Source organism: Anopheles funestus, chromosome 3RL (genome assembly GCF_943734845.2).
Source record: "Anopheles funestus chromosome 3RL, idAnoFuneDA-416_04, whole genome shotgun sequence".
Lineage (NCBI taxonomy): Eukaryota > Metazoa > Arthropoda > Insecta > Diptera > Culicidae > Anopheles > Anopheles funestus.
Window position 1 is genome coordinate 77,343,015 of NC_064599.1, and position 20,728 is coordinate 77,363,742.

General features: G+C 42.0%; 1 protein-coding gene across 2 annotated transcripts in view; it reads left to right on the forward strand.

Annotated features, from left to right (window-relative positions):
• LOC125768163 (RNA-binding protein fusilli) overlaps positions 1-20,728 on the forward strand; it is a 68,647-nt gene that overhangs the window by 28,393 nt on the left and 19,526 nt on the right. For both annotated transcript variants that reach the window (XM_049435473.1, XM_049435475.1), the window contains exons 3-6: positions 5,288-5,644; positions 16,016-16,301; positions 20,445-20,537; positions 20,658-20,712. In XM_049435473.1, the coding sequence (XP_049291430.1) occupies positions 5,288-5,644; positions 16,016-16,301; positions 20,445-20,537; positions 20,658-20,712 (791 nt within the window). The remainder of the gene's footprint in view (positions 1-5,287; positions 5,645-16,015; positions 16,302-20,444; positions 20,538-20,657; positions 20,713-20,728) is intronic.

Below are 20,728 nucleotides of genomic sequence, written 5' to 3' on the forward strand. Positions count from 1 at the left end.
ATGAAACAGAACAGGAACTCGTAAACATTTTTAATATTTTTGAATGTGAGTTATATATTTTAAGATCATTTGCATTTTTTTCTGCTTGCTGAAAGGTTTTCTTAAGGGTAGAGTAACAAACATATTTAAAACAAACTACTTTAGAAAAAAGTCCTTAATATGAGCGCGATGCGAAGGGAAATGTGTAGTTCCCTCTGCTGACTGAAGTGTGTTGTTGTTAAAGAGTACAATTGCCATTATTCTTGGAATGGTCGGCGCTAAAGTACTTGACCAGTAACGGTCACTTACTAATTGTTAGGGTGTGTGTTACACGGATAGAGCCAGAACATATATTACGCGTCGACGAGTAGCACCGTTGGAATTCCGCACAGGGTTAATATCTCTGTAGGGTCGTTACTGTCGAAGGTGTCAGGTTATTAGCTACGCAGCAGCATCACCATCATTGATCAGCAATTGGTAGCAACACCTATCGTACACGCTCTGCTCTATCGTGTACGTATCCTCAGCCGGTTTTGCGTTTGATGTATAATTACGAGCAAATTGCACCACGAGTTCTGGGCACACCAAAGCCGCAAGGTCATCCATCGTTAGGGTTGAAAACAAAGGTCGAACGTGAAGGAGGTAGAAAGAATGTTGTTCTTGGCCGGGGGAATTCAGCGTAATAGTTGATTCTGTAATGAAATGCTTTGCACATGATTTGGAAGCAATCGGACATGTAGCTAGAGCTGCGTTAACATCTTCTGTTTGATTGTGTTGAAAGTGATGAATTTCTTTCACTTGGTAATGGATTCTACTCTTCCAGTGTGTTTGGTGGTTAGCGTCCAACCAGCAATCAGACATCTACAAAACCATTTATGCAAACTGGCGGAAACAAAGAAAGGTGATTGAAAGAAGTAGATTATTTTCTTGATTGCACTTTTTCTGTCATCGTTTGCTTGCGCTCTTTGCAGGTGAAGTTTTTGTTTTGCATTTGCATCCGTTCATGCAACGGCCGGGGAGTTTTTTTTTCTTGCTGTATCAGAATACACTACCCTCCATGCATAACAACAAACCACCGCAATATTGATCATCATTGCAACTTGGGTGCCTGCTGAGGGGAGAAGTTTATTTTCAAGATTCATCATTTTTAATAGGAAAGCGACCGTTTTGGTACTAGCGCTGGGGCTTTCTGAGTTTTTGCTTGCTATCGTGATTGGGGATTTTTTTTACTGCGTGTGTAGCATGTTTCTGGAACAAGCTATAACACAGATATAGGTACAGGTGTGCAAAAACAGGTGCAATGATTGCGATTACACGCAGTGGCTTACAACCGGAAGACACGTTTTGTTGGTGCCAATATTGCGGACCAGACTAATCAGTCTTCCTCTCAATGCTGGCAAAATGTTGGTGTTTGTTGTGCATTCGCGTTGCAGTGATTGAGTTTGAGATTAAACTTTCTTGTACCGATACTCGATTTTTTGCTTGTTTTTTTTCGCTCGTCTAATCTCCTGTTCAATAAAGTTATTGTTTTTTTATTTCGTTTTACCTCGAGATGATATTGCATAAATCGAGAGCTGCATGGGAGGGGAAAAAATGAAATTTGAAGACACTATCTACACTATCCAGGCAAGCTAATCACTAAAAGGTAATTACCATCCTAACCACCAGGGCGAGAGTTACATTCAGTTTCAAAGCAGGCAATTACGCGATCATCATCTTACGATGAGACAGAAGAGGACGAGATTTATAGGGAGGGCACAGACACACATGCTGTTCGTGTGAGCAAAGACGAAGGTTAACGCGTTCGGTGATTTGTTTTTGTTCCTACGCCACAGTATCGGAAGTCAATCGCTGAAGGCGATCGAGTTGATGCCAAAAAATGTAGTACAAGAGAGCGAAAAAAAATATATTTTTATTTACAACACTTTAAGACTAATAAACGATGCAATCGAAATACTATCAAACAACATCGGGAAAAAAGTGCAACGGTAGCAGTAGAAAAAATGGGGTGTTTCGCGGCAACCTCCCCAAGATGACACCCGATGACGGGGGATAGGGATTAATTGCCTGTCGGGAAATCATACCGAGGCGCGTACATTTTAACGGGCTTAGAAGAGAGCAAAAAAAAAACATAACACGATCTTACAGAAGCGCATTACAACCGGTGCTCGGGCATCGAAGGGAAGATGCTCATTTTCCAGAGTCCCCATAATCAATGCGGTGATGCGCACACTCTTATTATACACGGTGTGTGTTCGGGGCAAAACGTCAATTAGAGTCTGTGCCGAGACACATTGCACACACATGCTTTAGATGGTGGCGCCATCGAGGTGTGTGCGATTTGGTTCCACTTCTAGACTTCGGAGACTAAGCATTTGGTGCGCCTACTTCAAGCAGAAGGAGAAAAAAGAAGCCACCTCGCGGTCTCTTAATGTCTTTTTAACAATATCCATACGGAGGCGTTTAAGATGCGCGTCAGTTCATCATAATTAGCTCGTATGCGCATGGGTTCCAGGCGGATGATGGCGGTGTGTTAGATGAGCGACTACGGAAGGAAGCAGAGCAGAATATGTATCTTCCGCTTTCGGTGGTATGGTGGTTTCTTCTGGTGGGGTTGCGATTTGTATGACGATTAAATGAATTGTTAAAATATATGTCAGATTTTGTGATATTACCCACTGTAATAAGGGTTAAATTTGTTTTCGCTTTGTTATTACTCTGAACGGGCAATATAGCGCCCTCTACCGGAAACGCATGGTATTACGTCGACATTCAGGGCATTCGTCAACTGGTTTTGTCTTCTATTCCTTATTACTTTGCTCCATTGCAAATAGAAACTAGCACTAAAGCACAATGTAACGTTACGCCTAAGCTGTACAATCAATTCAGGTCTGGTAGATGTCAGGAGATGTCATAAGGCTACTGGCCCCAATATTCTACAAGGCCCATCATGAACCATTCTGTACCGGCACGTGCTATCGTCCGGATTGCCAGTATAGTGCTTTCGTGTGTGCACTAGAGGTCAAGTAATACTGGACCTCGATTAGTGTAAGCTAAAGAGCCCATTGACGACCGGTGACTTCTAGACGTCAGAAGTACACGGATGGTAATTACTTGTGGCTGTAAGTAATTGATGTAGATAACTGCAGTTAATTCAAAGAAGTAGCAAATAAATGTGAAGAAGCTCATAAGTGGTAACTCTTCCATTATTCACAGGGAATCTGGCAAAGCGGAAACCTTAAATAGAGCCTCATTGCTTATCGTGTTTTATGATTTTAGTTACTTAATCTATGAGCCAAAGACGCCTGGTTGGAGAGTTCTATTGCGCACGCTGTATTGTGATTATGCTTTGCGTGTTGTTCAGTTCTCTCTGAAGGACGCATAAGGTTGTTAAAGAATTAGCTATGCCGAAGAATTTATTAGTGTTATTATACAGAGAGCAAATAGAAGCTGTTTTAATAAAACATCGCCATTTCTTATAAGCTAATATCCCATCTTAAAATGATTACTTTGTATCGTTTACACTGCCCATGTTCAAGGCGTTAAGGTTTTTCCTACCAAAAAGCCAGATGTTGTAGGAAGGGTTTGTTTTCGATGCACAACAATAGGCCATAAACAGTGTGTATAGCAATTTTGTCTTCGAGAGCAAATGAGCAAATTCAAGATAATCATGATTGCACCGTGATGCTCTTGTTTGGGGCTGATTTACATCTTTATCTGTACACATCTACTGCTAATGGGCAGGTGGAGAGTTAATATGCGTAAATCAAGCGCATCTCTCGGTGGCAAAAAGAAGCAAAAAAACACGACTGGAAAACCTCATCAATGTTTCTGATAGTGTATAGGAAGTGTCAAAGCGCTGAACGTTAATAACAAGTTACGAATGTGTTTACGTTCAATAAATGTAACGTGTGACCTTATAGGTTTATAGGGTCAAGACATACACAGTACGTTTTGTTGTAAATTTCCTTACGTGTCCCGGAAAATAAAACCCTTAACAGTTGCTCTATTGCGCACAATAAAAATTTCATAAAGTTATGAAAAACACAGATCCATGTTAAATCGTTGCGACAGTGATGTATTATGTATGGTGCATGTCGGCTAACAGTTTATGGACACAAATACTTGCTAGATCGCGTGAAAAATGATGTGTGAATTGACTCCATCGATAGGTGAAGGTCGGTCGCATGTTTAATTTATTCCCTACGAATTTTTATACATTCAAAACCCTCCAGCAAGCAGCAATACTTCATGGAGTTGGAGTTTTAGAAGGTTAGATTTTATTAAAAACAAAATGCATTGCATGATTTCTAAAACCCTTTTCTAATTAAGTAGTTATTCGCATCGGGCGTTAATTTTCTTTTAATTGCATTTTAATTTTCACTTGTTAGTATTTTTAAGTTTAGAGCCTAAAGTAGCCTTAGTGTGTCGAAATCTCAATGTCGTGAGAACTTTTTTCGACGAGTTGCATTCAAAGTGCAACAATTTATCATTTGCGCATCGATTGAACGTAAGCTTGCATGTGTTTTGTTTGCTGGAGATTAAAACCGATAGGTTCTAAAGCTTTCCACCCGAAGAGCTTCATTCTTAGACGCGCAGGGTGTTGGAATGGAGTTGCTCCATAATATTTACATTCTTTATAGTGGTTGCACAACCGCCGCAACTTTAGGTATGCAACGGTTATTGGTGGATTGTGTGCTGGGCTTTAGTGCTTTGTAAATCAACATGACATCTACCATAACATTGTATTTTATTGCACGGTATTCTTCAATACACTTTTGCATTCTATAGGCAATTTTGTGTGTGCATCTTCAAGTTATGCCTTTTCTTGGAGTATTTTCCTTTAGGCTACTGCGGACTCAACACAGTGAGCTAAAGTAGTCGTTATTATTGGACCGGATTCTAAAATCTAAGTACATGAATCTATTTCTTGGAACTTCTCACAAAAAAGGAAATACTACTTCAAGTTTTGCAAGAAAAACAGATTAGTATCGTTCTCTCAGAAACCAACAATTGAAGCGAAATCCAATATAATGTTTTGATAGTAAAGTTCATATGAAATTAATTAAAATTCTCGTTGTGCAACGCATGCTCCCGCTGTAAGGTTGTTCCCTCCGACACGGATGTATCACACCAATTCAACCGCGAGCGCATTGCGTGAGTGGATTGCGCCACATCAATTGATAGGTCGTATGATTAGCATACGGCGAAAATGTTTCCCCGGGTTGGCACTGGCAGGGCCCGCGTATTATGTTATCCGCTTCCAGCATTGATTTGATGGCGTGTACCTTCTCCGCTTGTCTTGCAGATAATTGGCGTAAAGCAGTATCTAGTCCGGCCGAGGAATTCGACATTCCGCACCGAGTCATCGGGCAGCAACGCTCTCGGTGCACTGTCCAGCAGTCTTACCGGCAGCAACAGCAACATCAGCAACAGCAGCAGCAGTACGGCCGGTGCCGGCGGATGCCCTGCTGGCATCAACGCATCGTCCACGGCTGTCGGATCATCGGACAGTACGGCGATTGCCGTCCCAACGGGTGGCTCCACATCCCCGGGCATTGTCGTAGCACCGTCGCCACCGGAATGTGCAATAACGCAGGAGATCCCGGCCATTGAATCGCTGGTACAGACGAACGGGCGTCCCCTGGAGGAAGTGATCCAACAGGTAAGTGTCGATCGCAGCAGAATGGGGGGTCAGACTGTTTGCGCGGAAATAGGAAAATGGGTAGTGCGTTACAAATAAAGTGATCCAGAAAACTGTTGCCTACCCCGTTGGCATTGGGCGGCGTGAAAAAGATATTGGTTCAAGCGGGGGGTTTTGGAGACGTTTTGCCTGCGGTTTTTTTTGCTAGTACTGCGTGTAAAATAAACCGGCACGGGTGCAATAGATGGGCGCGAAATAATGTGAAACGGTTCCAGATAAGTAGCAGATGATTGGCCATTACTTCTTCTGCTACTGGGTGTACCGATGTTTAAAACGACGAAAAAGTTGCAACCAACCGCGATTAGTCCAATTATGCACAGTTCGTGCAGATGATGTTTTGTGGGTTCGCAGCCCAAGAAGGGAGAACCAGGGGGTGCACAAAGCATGGGTTGTGCAGTAGCAAGGTTTTCCGCTGCACTTTGGACCTGACGCCCGACATCATGTTTCCCCTCCTCGAATGAATGATTCGCACAACTTTCACAACACTCCTGCCCAGTAGTAGTGTTGTCTACTAAGTGTCCGGCAGCAATCCCCAGCATATGTCCAAGAAACGTACGACAGGTTTCCATTTTGTTTAAATACGCGGGGTGTCCATTTTATTCCGTCGCGCTCTACACTTAAGCCCGCGCACCACACCTGATGCGATTAGACTGGGCTAGTTTTTTTTGCTAGAAGATTAGAGAAATGGATTTTACGCTAGATGTCATTTGAAGATGTCTCTTTTGTATCCTGTATTTGCTTTATCGACTACAACGAACGCGTCCCGTTAGTGTAGCCGGTTTTTCGGGGTAATACTCCCGGTTCTAAGATGTCGCCTTTTGGCTATATCCACGAATCTGACAACCTTCACTACCTGTAAGTAGTTCTAGTTTGGCAGGTGTCCAGTTCGAAACTCAATCGAACGAGTATCGTCAGGAAAAGATAATATGGGTAAAAACGGGTTAGATTTCCGGTGCCAGTTGGCACGCAAAACAGGGCAGTAATCGTTGGAAAAATGTATCATGTTTGATTGGCTGAATACGAATTGGTACCATGTTTGGGGTTGTTTAGCGCACAATTTGTTATCCAGTTCTGATAGGGCCCTGAGGTGGGATCCAATGGCAAGTACAATTATTCTCAGGGACATCAATGAGCTACTATAGCGAAAGAAGACGCCAATTATTTTTGGTACGGCAGCACAACGACACTTGCGACTTTGAGTTAAACAAATTAGCTATACCTAATTTAAATTCGTTTGCTTCTTCGTATGTCGCAAACGGTTCAGCAACTTGTTTGATCTAACCGATCTGTTTAATGCTGGATGGAATTTTTAATCCACTCTCTAACTCCTTCACAGCATAATCTTGATTAGGTTCCAGTTAAGATGTGTAACAAAATGCAACACAGATCAAGTCGCTTACGTTCGCTCTTCTCTCCATCCAGGGCTGGACAGGTTTCCACGGAGTGATTCATTTTTCCGTTGACACCTGAAAAGGAAAATCCACCAAAGGCCAGAGCGAATCGTGCCAAATGATGGAAAACCGGTGAAGCAATCGTTTTGAAGCGGCGTTGTTGCAATATCTGGATCGATCTGCCATGTTGGTGTGTTGAGCATCGATCGCGTTACGGGCTGCGTTATCCGTTTTAACGCACGGCACCTGTCCAATCTGGTTTATGTCAACGTGCAGCAGATAGCTGGAGATATCTCTGCATATCTCCTGTTCACTAACGCTAGTGCGATGTATGTTGGCGAGCTATTTGCTGATTTTATTATTATTTAATCGACACACACACACAGATCCGACAACGTCGTCAATGATGACGGGTTTTGTCTTTTCTCCCTTGTCCCATGCATATGAGCAAACGAATCGGAGCGGGTGTATCGTGTACCTGCATGGTACGAAGTGCGAGAAGTGTACATGGAGGCTCTAAGTGTAAGTGGACGTGTAACGAGAATAACTAGGTCTCTCAATTAATCTAGTTTGAAAACTCGTTCCTCTTGGAATTGTGGATGGCAGGATCTGGCAATCTGGTGTGTCTGTATGCATTCCTTACTCGGATGTGATCAATATCTGGCGATCTCGTTGTGATGAAAGAAAACGAGTAGAATAAGTACATCTCGTTGATGGTCATTTAAAATTCATTGAGATCTGCTCGAGTTTGTCACATGGATGATTTTCTTGTCTCAGGGGGTGGCCTTCATTTGACAGATGTACGGATGGGATAGGACGTTTAACGGTTGGTTAGCGTCATCAGCAAACGATCTGTACGTTGTGTCGGCTTTACGTCAAGCAAAATAAATGTACGAAGTTTTCCGTTTGTATTTACATTATAACTAGCTCTGTACATTGTAAGCTCTTTCGTAGAAGAATACTTTAAACAGTAAGACTAGCATTTTAAGCATTATATCTTCTAAGCTCATTGATTGAGGCTGTTTGATTCTTCTAAAATCTCTCCGTTAGAAAGAATTTAAGTATAATTTTCGACATATGATGCAAGCATCGCTTTCACTCTCATTATTTCTCAAGGCATTTCTCATCGTTAGGAAATACACTCAACGACAGTATAAGGTTACCGCAGATAGCTCTTATTTCTATCGTATACAACGCAGCGCAGCGAAGTGGAAATTCATCGATCACTAATCACTTTTTCCCGCACTTCTCTGGATGCTTCTCCATCCGTTGGTTGCCCCGAAACGTCGAATCGGCTAATGGAATCGAGGGAGTTCGTTTTTCTTCTCGTTCCGGGTGCCTAAGCTGACGTATGGTTCAGTCCTTTCCCTTTAGCCAGCCAGCTCTCTAGGATGGTTTTGTGAGCAATGTGGAATGCTACGCCACGAGTGATGAGCATAGTGCGATACAATTGATGGATACGTACGCGTCCCGGTTACGGTTCGAGGGATTCCAACGATCTCGCACGATCCATCCGACGTGCGCCTTCCTTCACTAAGTTGGGCGCTACACAGTAGTAGCGCCGCCGAATGTCGACGTGTCCATCCATCTATCTGTCTATCCACCGCTCAGCAGCGTAACTACCCGAAACCCAATCAATCCTTGGCTTAATTTATGATTTATCCGAGTCCGAGTGGGGTATGAAAAGAAAAGCTCTGTCTTGGTGTTTGGGCCCCGCCAGGGCAAAGGTGGTGCCTTGGTGAGAAATCACAAAACGCGTCTCGCGAACGCTCCTACCCATCGCCACCGCCTTGTGCAGCAGGGCGTTAATTAATGCTCATTAAGATGCCAGCCTTTGGCCTCTTTGGGCGGGTGAGGCGATTCTTCGGAGTGTATGTGTTCACCTGTTGGTTGATTTCTGACGCCCTAGTGATTACTGTAGCGCTTTTTTCTCATTTGTTGATCCGTGCGCGCGCACTGTTCGCTGTCGATATTGCTTCTCTCCGGTGGATGATTTCTAAAGAGACCCCCAAGTAGTAGATAGTAGTATGGTTAATTTTCTAACAAATTGGCAGAGCCAACTGTGTGCGCGCGAAGAGGAAGCTGTGGATTATTCGGGAGGCGGTACCCTAACAAAATTGAGCAGCAGCAACATTCGCCTGTAAAGTATGCAAGGTGCGTGGCATCTGTTAAATTATGATTCCAATTACCCACAAATGGCACAATCCATAAGTAGAACAAACGTACAAAGATCATCGGTATTTCACATGCGCCCATAGACGTGTGAGGTGCATGTATTTTTTTTTAACTGTGCTTTTGATTGCAGTTCTTTGAGGAAGATTGCATATGGGGTGCGCGCCGAGTACGGTACGGGAGGATTGGGAAAATTGGTGACCCCACAACACACACGCGGGCAAGACCTTTCACCGTATCCCCAGTCTCTATGAGATATCGATCAAACTACGCGCGTTGCTTCATAATTCTAATGATTTGCACAGGTCTTGGGCGACGAACCCGCGCACAATTCCAACTCTTGTCGCGTAACATTCGTTTTGGGCGACCTTCCAATCCACCGGCAAGTGTGTTTAGTTCCCAAGCGTATTTTGCGATATTGTGAGGTTAGTGCAAATGTCACCGTGTAACAACCCTGGTTGGTTTTTTGTCAGTTCGTTAAAGGAAGGTTGACATCGGTTGGTGATAGAATTGAAGAACATTACCTCCAGTACTGGCTGTACTCAAAGCCTTGTCCTGTACTACATTCGGATAATTATTAATTCGATGTCACGCATAAATATGAGTTCTATGTTTTCTTTTTGTTGGTCGTTCATTTGACCTTAACAGCGACCTCAGTAAACGGTGCATGTTCGAAACGTTGATTATTTATCCCTAGCCTTGTTGCTCCCGTTTTCTCACACCGTATGGTTTCTTCACAGCCAAGTACATCTTGTGGTCGCGTGTGTAGCTCTTTATTCCTGGCAGATTACGTCCTTCCTCACGCATTGTAGCTCAATTGATGGATTTGGTTGTCGGGATACACTTCCCGTTGCCCTTCGTACGGTGCAGATGCAAACATAATTGAGACAAGTGTATGTTCCATAAATATCCCAAAAGTGAAAGGCAATTTCTCGAGGTCTTCCCTTCTCTTGATCTTCAGTTTCCAGTTCCATTGTTGTTTTATTTAGTTTTTTTTGCACACCTTGAAAAGAATGGAACCCACGGCTTTCAAGTGCAACATAGTTTTCTTTTTTGACAAACGATTCCGCCCCTTTTATGGAGAGGTCACCAGCAGCTAATTCGAATACATTTTATTGTGATATTGGGGAAAACATATTTATTGTCCTAGAAATGGTCAAGGATTCAAACTGCCCGGTTGTAGAGAAAGGTTTGACATTTGGCTTGTTGCTCAATCAGTTTCAGATCAAGCTAGTGTAAAATAAAACTAATTTTAGCATCATCCAAATAACTCCGAAATGTGAGTTACTTCCTACGAAATGTACAAAAGCTTTATAAGCCGCCATGTTGCACATTTTTTGTCTCACCAATTTTCACTATCTGATCACATTAACGATGTAGCTCGGTTTGTTAAGTGCTCGTTACGAAGTATGCTAGCAAGTGCAATGGATGCTTCTTTTTTTTTTTAACCGTGTCCTAGCGAGCAACCGGAAATTCCCCAAGCAACTTAACTGATGATGAAACATCGCACAAACACACACAAAAAACTGAACTGCTTTAGGCATATCCATCATCAGCATCTCGTACCTTAGGTACGGTTTATTTAAAGCCGTCACCACAATTTAAAGTGTAGTGTAAATTTATGGAGAGAGAAAAAAAAGCTGACCCAAAAGAAAGCGAAAATGGTTTATCCAACACATTACGGTCGTTAAAGAAGCGTTCTTCTTTTTCGTGTGCTGATGGTAAATGTTTAACAAGTGTTTTTTTTTCTTTCTGGTGTTCCGTGATTAAGTAAATGTAACACGTGCAATTAAAGGTGAAATAAAATCCGTAACGGCCTAGTCTAAAAAAAGGGGACGAATTTCACTTATACGAGAAGTGTTAACAATGTGTTTTTTTTTACATTAATTTCATGCTATAATCAAGTCTGTTCGTTAAAAGAATCATAAAAAATGTTCTAGTTTAAATTTTAATTTAAATTTCAACTAATAACTGTCACTTTTTGACACAAATTTGTCCGTTTGACGGAAGAGGGCGCCACTAGTAACGGGGATAAATATAGTACCACGGGTGATAGTGTTTAGTCTTATTAAATCTGAAAGTTTGTAACATTATGTTATGTGTTGTTTCATGGAAACAAACAACTACTTTCAATACACTTGTTTTTTTCTAGGGTAAATAAAAACAATATCAATGATATTGCAACATTTAATAATACTTCAATCACCCACTAGATATTTCTCGCGATGCTAACAGCACTTGATCTCGGTGATCGCGATCACAAGGTACTAACACACGGCGATCACAACGAAGATAGTAATTTCCGATAATCTCCCAGGAAAAAAAGGGCCACCCATCAGCCGGTAGCCACACCGGCAGTAACAACCGCTGCCCCCTTGGCGTTTAAATAGAGACCCAGCTTGGCCGGTATTTGGTGTGAGAACAACTTTTACAAAGCGTCGGTTCTAGCCGTTTCTGTATGCAACAAAAAATCCCATACTCGCTCGCATCAGCTCGAGAAGGCATAGTTAGTAAGGAAACATTACAATTGATACGATCCGGTCGTCCTTAGCGAGGGAAACGACGGCGATCTATGTTGCTAATGTTTCGGTAGGGTTTGATCCTTCCCTCGTCGCGCGTGTGCCGGTGTTTTGTACCTGCTCTGGCTGTTTCGTAATGATAGCTTCGCGATTCGCAAAACCGTGTGGCGCAAGATAATGACAGGAAGAGCTTAGTTTAATTAATTGGCACGTGTGTGTGCACCCGGTGAAGCCAACTGATGCTGTCGCAGTGATGAGGGCTAGATTAGCTTTAATGAAACACGTTTGTTGCGGTGTTGCTTCAACATAAGTCTTTAGGGGCTTTGAAGGGTTTTTGTGGTGATACATTTTTGCATTCCAAACGATTGAGGTTCGGTACACAATTTTTATTGGTGTTTCAGTTAGTAAGTGTATTGATTTTTATTCCTTGTGGACGTCCCATGTTAGAGCGAACAACTTGATCGTCGAGGTATCTTACAAGTTAGTATATTTCATTGAATCTCTCGGGTGTGTGTATTTCTCGAAACGTAACGCTAAAACTAAGCATCACAGCATGAAATACACGTTTATCTGCCTGTTCGTTACCATACTCCTAGATACGACTAATTTATTTGGTTTTCTAATTCACCGCATAAGTTTTGATGGGTGAGTCGAAATGTTGCTCTCCTTTTTGCGTCTTTTCTTTTTCGTATAAGCATATCTACAAACATAATACGCCTGACTCATTCTACCATTAAGAAGGTCAGGAATTAGCAATTCGAAAATTCATCGGGGCTTCCATCGGAGTGAGCGTCAATTTGCCTATCTGTGGCTCGCACCGTGTATCCTAGGGTTTAGTTTATTTGTTTTTGCAACAAACTTTCCATAGGCTTTAGCTTTAATGGTGCGACTAAACTTTGTTGGCAAGATCGTTGATCTCACTTCCAAGGATCGTATGTTGTGATGAGCGCTAGTTGATCAGACGAGGTCACACGATACGGATACGCTCATTGCCGACAGGGATTTTAAAAAGGAAAGCATAAAATCTGTGCCAGCCGGGACAGTGAGAGCTATGTTGCTTTTTTGTTTTTGGGGAAATACCTCATTAGCATGCTGTGCAATTATGAAATTGGCTACGTAATTTTAAACCTCCACAATGAAGGTTGTTGTCGAAGCGATGTACAAAGCTTTTGGGTAGTAACAGAGGTAATAAAATGTTGCAAAAGAGTGTTCTTTCTCGGGATACATATGATGTGTCCAAAGGAGGAACGTAAAAGGTTCGCGAAAAGTTACTACAAATATTGATAAAATAAAATGTGTAAAATTTGTCACCCTGTGAAAAATGCATTCCTGACTGTTTTTGTTATCATAATGTGCACCCTTGTGAGATGCAGCTTGAGGTTGGATTTGGTGATGGAAATGAAGTTGTGCAATTAATTTCTTACTGCAAACGAAACACAGGCGGACACGGTTAAAGGTGTTCAGGAAGGATAGGGCAAATGTAGCTGAAAGTGTCATGTATGTACAGCAAACGTACAGGCTGAGACTTGCATTGTTAAGGCAAAAACGTTGCGCTTAAAGGCATTTTCTGTGTACATTGTAGCTGGAAAGAGAGTTCACTACAGGAGTGTGTAATGTGTAAAAAAAATACACAAAAAACTGAATAGAGAATTGCAATAATTGTGAAGATTGCATCTACGATATTTGCGTTTTGTTACCTCCCTGCGTTACATCCTACCGTCTCGACGACGGTATGCCCGTCCGGCATTTGTTTAGTTTTATAGGATCTGTTACATGACGTTGGTATGTCGCTGTCGTATGTGCTAAATGGGCAAAAAACCCAGTGGAAGTGGCCGCTTCAAAAGCGAACTTTGTTTTGCGTGTTTTAAAGACAAGGAAAGTCCACAACACTTCGGTCCAGCGGCTTGACGTTTTTGATGGCATTTCTGTGGAAGTAAGTTTTTCTCCTACTTTTAAGCTACACTATCCAGCGACTTGGAACTTGGTTTCACAATTCTTTCGTGTTACTTACCCCTCCTGGCGAATGGCTGGTGAAATCGTAAACTTTCATCAACGTCACATTTCTTCTTCCGTCGACGATGATGAGGTTTTAGGCAGCAAGTGGGCGATAAATCACCGCTAGAGAGTCGTGTTGACAGTTTCAAGTCTGAATGTCGCCGAAAATTAGGCACGCAAAAGATGTGATGGATGGAAAATTTAGAGCACTACTACTGCTGAGGTTGCGTGTGTTCTATCTTGTACGTTGTTATGATCTACTTCTTCGTTGATCGTTCGTTTCATACGCTCCACTTGGCAAAGATGAAGAGATTAATGGACGTTATGCGAGAAGCACGCGTGTAGACATTTGACTATTAAAAGCCTTTTTACAAGAAAAAAGCAAAACTTTCCATTTCATGGCGTCTCTGAAATGTAGAATTTACCCTTGTCTGTTAGGTACGGGGACGCTTAATACCTGCCATTTGGGTGACAAAATAGTGCTCCATTTCTTGAACGAAACATGATACTCACGAACGGAAGTTGAGTTCTCATTTGTTAAGAGCCGTCCTCAATTAGATACTCAATGTTATACGCATAAACAGTGAAAACTAACAGCCCTAATGTATCTCTACCCAGTGCTATTGCTTTTAATTAGCTCAGCAAATGGATGTAACAAGTGTTTTTCTTGTTTTCTTTGGTTATTGCTGCAAGTCGGATGTACAAACAACACTTTTATTGGGTGTAATGGAACCCAAAAATGACGACATACAGACGACGTTAGCGAAGCTATGGAAGGATTCGAGGGAACTCTCGGTCGCGTTAGGCAGTTGTGCATAATTTTGTTTTTCCTTCCCTTACGGTAGGAACCAGAATTCATGACGCAAAAGCAACGACTTGCTTAACGCTGGAATGGAGTAGTCATCGTGACCAGGCTTTGCGTTAGACGGGGCTATTTGTCCCATTGTATCCCTCAGTTCCTGCGTTTGCCTGTGAATGCTTTCGGCGGCAATTGTGTTGCATCATTGTCCAAAGTCGCTTGGTCATAGTGACAGCAATGCTTATCCCAACAGCGCCCCTGGAAGTGTACCAAAGAAACTGTGAATGTCCGTTTGATATACTTATGTTTTGACAGTATTTGAAATATAGTTTTTTTTCTCCAAAATATCCTTAGCAAAAGTTTGATGAGAATTGGATTATTACACCTGTGAGTTCATACGCGCCTATGTCGCAATCAAGACAGTGAAATAATCGTTTTATTTTTGGTATCGCTTAGTGGATGGAGTGTGATAAGAACCGTTGCACTGTTGCAAAATTTTGCGTTAGGCAAAGCAAAAACAACCACAAACCGCGCAAGGCTTAGATGGAAGGCACACATTTGTCCTAATGTTTTGCTCCTTGAGACAATCCAGCTCGATAAGAGAGAGCGTTCGTCTTTTTACTACGCTTCTTACGTTTGCCGATCAGCGCGACTAGCCCGCTGACTAGCGATTGTGTATCGAAGGTAATAAATTTCTCAAATCTCTAGCAATACAACGCTTTGGAATGAGCGGTTGATAAAACGTCAAAACACACGACCCCGACCACCTGTGTGTCCCACCTCTGCAAAGGGGGTGGGGTGGGAATATGTTGCTGATGATTACGAACTGAAGCCTCCCGCGATTGAAGGTTACTTGCAATTTTAACCGCCTTATACCTGCCACTTGATTCCAACCGTCCAGGTCCGCTGGGTGGCGAACAATGGTTACGATAAGAAGGAATTCTCGAAGGCGGGGTGTTGTGGCAGCAAGAAGCGAGCCGCCAGAGTTGTGGTGAGGTGTGTGCCCGGTGCACACGCCGGGTGGTCGCTGATGATATGTGCGGAGCCTTGCTCCTTACTGTCAAGAGGGCGCAAAGTTCAAGTAATCCGCAATTCTCGATAGCATTCCGCGACGTAAACACTGTAAATGTGCAATGTTACATCAATATGTAGCCGTCACCATCGTCGTCGTCGTCGTCGTCATCGGATTGCGGCGATCAAAGGTTCTGAGCCTTGGGGTGGTGACGTAGGGTGGTATCCCCACCAACACCTGCAGCTTACCCGGCTACTATCTTTATAACGTTTCAGTTTTCCCTTCAGGTGTGTTCCCATCTGTCAAGATCTATTTCTTATCAGTTTGTTTCTCATGCTCTTTTTCCCCGGTGACTTGAGAAATTGTGTAGTAGGTCTCTTGATATTACATACCAGACGATTGTTAATAACTAATCCTTCCGCTCTTTTCCCTTTTTGTTTGCAGTTTGATGAGTACACCAAGTCGCTCAATCTGGATCCGCACTGTCCCAGCTTTCGGCTAGTCACCGACGGGCAGCTACCACTCCGGCAATGTCTCCATCCCGAAGCAAGTGCCAAAGACGTCGACCTGCCACAGTACTACTGGCGGTTTTGTGACCTGCGGAAGGAGTTCGTACGGTTCCGGGCCGGTGATCTATCGCGTGCCCTTGTCCCAGTCGCTGAAGCTGCGAAGCTCCAATCCATGCCAAGTCTTCCGCCGACTCCGGCCTCTGTTGGTGACATTATTACAGGTAACTGTTACTGACAATATTGATTCATTTTGGGAAAGTTGTAACTTGTTTTTTGAGAGTTCCGAGCAACTTAGACCCGCCTGTCGTGTATACTAACAGCAGCAATACTACACTAGTGTTACAATACTACACTACAACAGAAACCTGATGAATGGTGATTATGATAAGAACCGCATAAATTGGCCAAGTCTCTTGACTTGGTGTGCGATTACGATGTGCGGTTTTCTAGGTCTGCGTGGAAGCAAGAGATTTTGTTATCAATTGCCACCATATAGTACCAGGCATTTTGCTAACAACATGATGAATATTAAAAGTCACCATAGTTCTGGAGGAGGTCATGTTAATTGCAGAACTCGTAGAAAAGGATATTGAATTGATTGTTCCATTCGCATGTGAATCGGGGGCTCTTTTTCGATTTAAAATCCAGGAACATACTACTATATTAAATGAGTAGGATTTCTTCTGAGCATGAGTGGCGTTTGTTGGATTTTGAAGCGTGTGGATAGCGCCGTTGATAAGATTAAGGTGCAATGTTTTTTTAAACCCCGAAGTAGCTTATCTTGATGATAGAGCTGATGTGTGGAGCTTATGTTTGTGAATCATATGAAGCATGAATGACTTTGATATTTCGATGTAAAAGAACATAACGCAAAAACGAGTTAAAGCATTGGAGTAACTATATGTGCGCAGGATTTATGGACGAACACGTAAAGACAGCTAAAGCCTTTTACACGCGAATTGATCTCGGACAGTTTTGATGATCAGGCACAGAAAAGGCGACAGGTTGTGTTCGTTTTTGTGCGCATGATTAATTTGTCTATAAATAATAATTGTTTTTTTTTTATCCTTTCAATCGCATGAAAACACGTACGATTGTTTCGTTTTTCGCTTTTGTTTTGTTTTTTTGTTTGTTGGGGCGCTTTCCTGTACAATTGTCGCTGGGGAAAGAGAAAAAAAATGGAAGAAAGCTATTTTGGCATATGTCAAAACTGACAAACAATCGACAAGTTGTCGTTTTTTGCTGCCGTCGATGTGACGACCACTGGGTAAAACCTCCGGGGAAATTGATTGATGGACTTATATTGAGTTTCGCGTTAAGTGACCGAACCGGGGTGCGCAAGTAATTTGCGCCAACCGAATGCCATTGGCCTCATTTGCGTATGGTCGCAAGACGCTAAGTAAAAACACTTTTTATCTTGAACCTACCGTAAGAAGGGCAAAGGACCATCAAAGGCCAATAATCGAAAATGAAGTGTACTGTCGTGTGTGCGTTTTTTTGTTTGACAAAAAGTTCTTTAATTGGATTCGTTCGATCCTAAATGTGTCCTTCGATCCGTGTTTTGAACCGTCGTAGATGAACGTTTTACGTGTTGAAAATATCATCAAGGAAAAAATCGGGAAATCATACTGAAAATCATCGTTAGTGCGGAGGGGGGCAACGGCACACGTCATACGAATTCTCTCTTATCGACGACACTCTTGGCACATCAACGGTTCAGCTGCTGTAGGGGTTTCTTCCTGGCGCAACATTTAATGGTGCACGAGTGCTAGAACATCAACCAAGGGCAAAGGAATAAAAAAAGGATATTAGGTACTATGAGAACTCGAACAGAAAAAAACAACACGAGTACAGCATTAACAACCTGCTCAGCGTTGATGATTTACTGTTCACGGTGTACGTATACTTCATAATGCGAAACATCAGCACAGCCGTTGCAAGGAGTCAATGACGGCGTTTTGTGTAGCGTTATGTGAAACAAGTGATCTTTTTCTTCACTTTGCCTGTAGCTCGCTGTAGTTGACATTGTCGACGTGTGTCGATCGTTATTGTGAAGTGAGGAGGTGATGCTGATTTCTTGACGATTACCTTGATGTGTGTTTGGCGGTGGCAAAAAAAGCACATTAATATTCGCTACCATAACCACCAAATTTGACGCCGCCATTTTAGCAACACCGTAACAAGACCGCTTGATGGTAGAAAGAGTGACTGTACTTGCCGACATGTTTGTCATTAAACGATGCAGTTAATTGTATGCTACACATTGAACACATTACATTGAATGTGTAACTATGCGTTTGTAACATTGCCACTAATATGTATATAGGTATAAGAACAACGCCAGATTTCGTTCTGTATATTTGTCTTGTTAATTTTTTTTTTCTTTAATTACATTTTACTTTCTACGTTTAAGTTTTGTAATGCTTAATAGTTGTCTAAGCAAATTATAAATGAAAAAGAATTAAATGCATTTTCTGTTGTGTAGCCACAAGCCGGTTCGCGCGAATAAGCAGTAGTTTCAATACCGACCACGCGAGAGCACAACAGCGCTAGTGTGCTGTTGAATGCACAGTGGATCACTTTCCGTTGCACAAAGTATAAAGTATGAATTAAAAAATTAGCATTTCTTTTTAGTTAATTTAATTACATTATTATACACAATGATTCTAAAAAGAATGATTCTAATAATTGCTTTAGTTTTTTTTTTAAATTTAATTTTTTTTAATTATTATCTCTAAGTTTCTAATTATTATCTATAAGATCTTATAAGTTTTACTGCTTTTTTATTGAAGATTATTTGCGCAAGGAGATTAGAACTTTGATATTGTTTTATTTTTACTAAATTAAATATTTATAAATGAACCGTATCTTATTATATATTCTTCAACAGTAGCATTTATCAATTAATTAGCAAATAAATTAGAAATTGTGATACATTGGAAGACGGTAGCAAAAGTTGGCAGTAAAGTGTTATACAGTGTTGTACCAACAATTAATGCTTCTCTCGCCACAGCAATTCATTTACAGAGAGTGTTTACAACAGAATGTGTACAATTATGTTGCACCAACACTCTTAAAACTCACCGTCTACTGGATGCCAGAAGGGGCACGCGGGTGTGTGTGTTTTACCGTCCAGGTCATTCGGACGTTTAAGGGAGGAGATGTGCAAGCATTCTGTGATGCATTTCTTACAACCGTCTAGGGATAAATCACTCGTAAAATCGGGCTAAACAAACGGGCGGATTGTTGCTGCTGAACCGGCCTTGGCGTAATGTGTCCAGCTGACCGACATGAGCAAATGCATCCATCACCAGGTTGCCAACTTTGCAACCGTGCGTATGAGCCAGAGCGGTAGCAGAAGGTCTGTCGAAGGTGGTTCGGCAATAGGCACGCATTGCCATCATCGGGTGACACACCGAAATGCATCGCTCGGGGCGCTCAATGTGCACTCGATTAAGTAGCGATTAAAGAAGATTGTAACATATTTCAGCTAAACCCTCAAATGTATCATTCAAGAGGATTATTCCATAATCCATAATTTTGCAACAAAATTAAAATGATTATAATATGCGATGAGTCTTCAATAGAAAAAAGTTACTTAACCTGTTGAGTTTTCACAACTTTAATAAAAATGTTGCTTTGAAAAATTCTTGCACCATGCAAGGGTTAACTGAGCGCACTTGCTCTGTAAACCAAAAGGCAAAGCAGAACCGGATCATTTCCTATTGGTATCACATTTGTCTCGCTGCCTTCTTAGGGCGAGCCCCCTTTTCAACGTTCGATCGTCTAACCGGCGTATAGTTAATCCATTGCCGGAGAGGCAACAAGTGGTTTTTGTTTTCTTTGCCTCTTTCTCATCTTTCGACTAAAGCCATTTCAACAGACCGCACCAGAGTCGTTATACTAGGGGAGATTGTTTTCCATTTTTTTCCACCACGAGCAATTATGCACACTGTTTTTGGTGTGGTGCGAGACACAACCCGTAAAGAGTTAATGTCCTCCCCCCGCAGCACCTTGGGGGAAACACCGCCGAGATTGCGCTGGGAGCAACAATTTGTCAATGTGCGATGCAAAACGAACAAATCTCAACGAAAGTTGCACGAGCGCGCGCGCGCGATGGAAATGCGTTCTTCGTATTAGGCGTTTTAATGCGTTCCGTATATGAACGGCGCCATAATGCAATCGTTTGTACACCTGTAGATTGGGGACATAATTTTCTATCGACATGTTGACGATCGGTTGGCGGATATAATTACACGGCCATGTAGTTGTCACTCTCTTGAACATATTGGTGATTTATAAGTAATTTCTTTTCATAGTATTATGCATTTAATAATAAAGATATTATGTTTCATTCGTTCCAGATCTTGAGCTGCAAGCCTGTCAGGATAATAATGAATTTTACGTCAAGGAAGCACGCGACATGGTGACGATCGTGAAACATTTAATCACTTTAGGTATGTATGATTTGTTTTGTTTGCATTTCATAACTCCATCCATTCCAATTTCAAAACGCACTTCGGTCGAGAAAGATTTCCAGCACTTACTAATGGTTTAAATGCATCGTTTCATTTTAGGACACAAATTTGAAGCAAATGAAATAATAAATCTAAATCTGGAGCCTGGCATATGGTGAGTGTTAATGGAT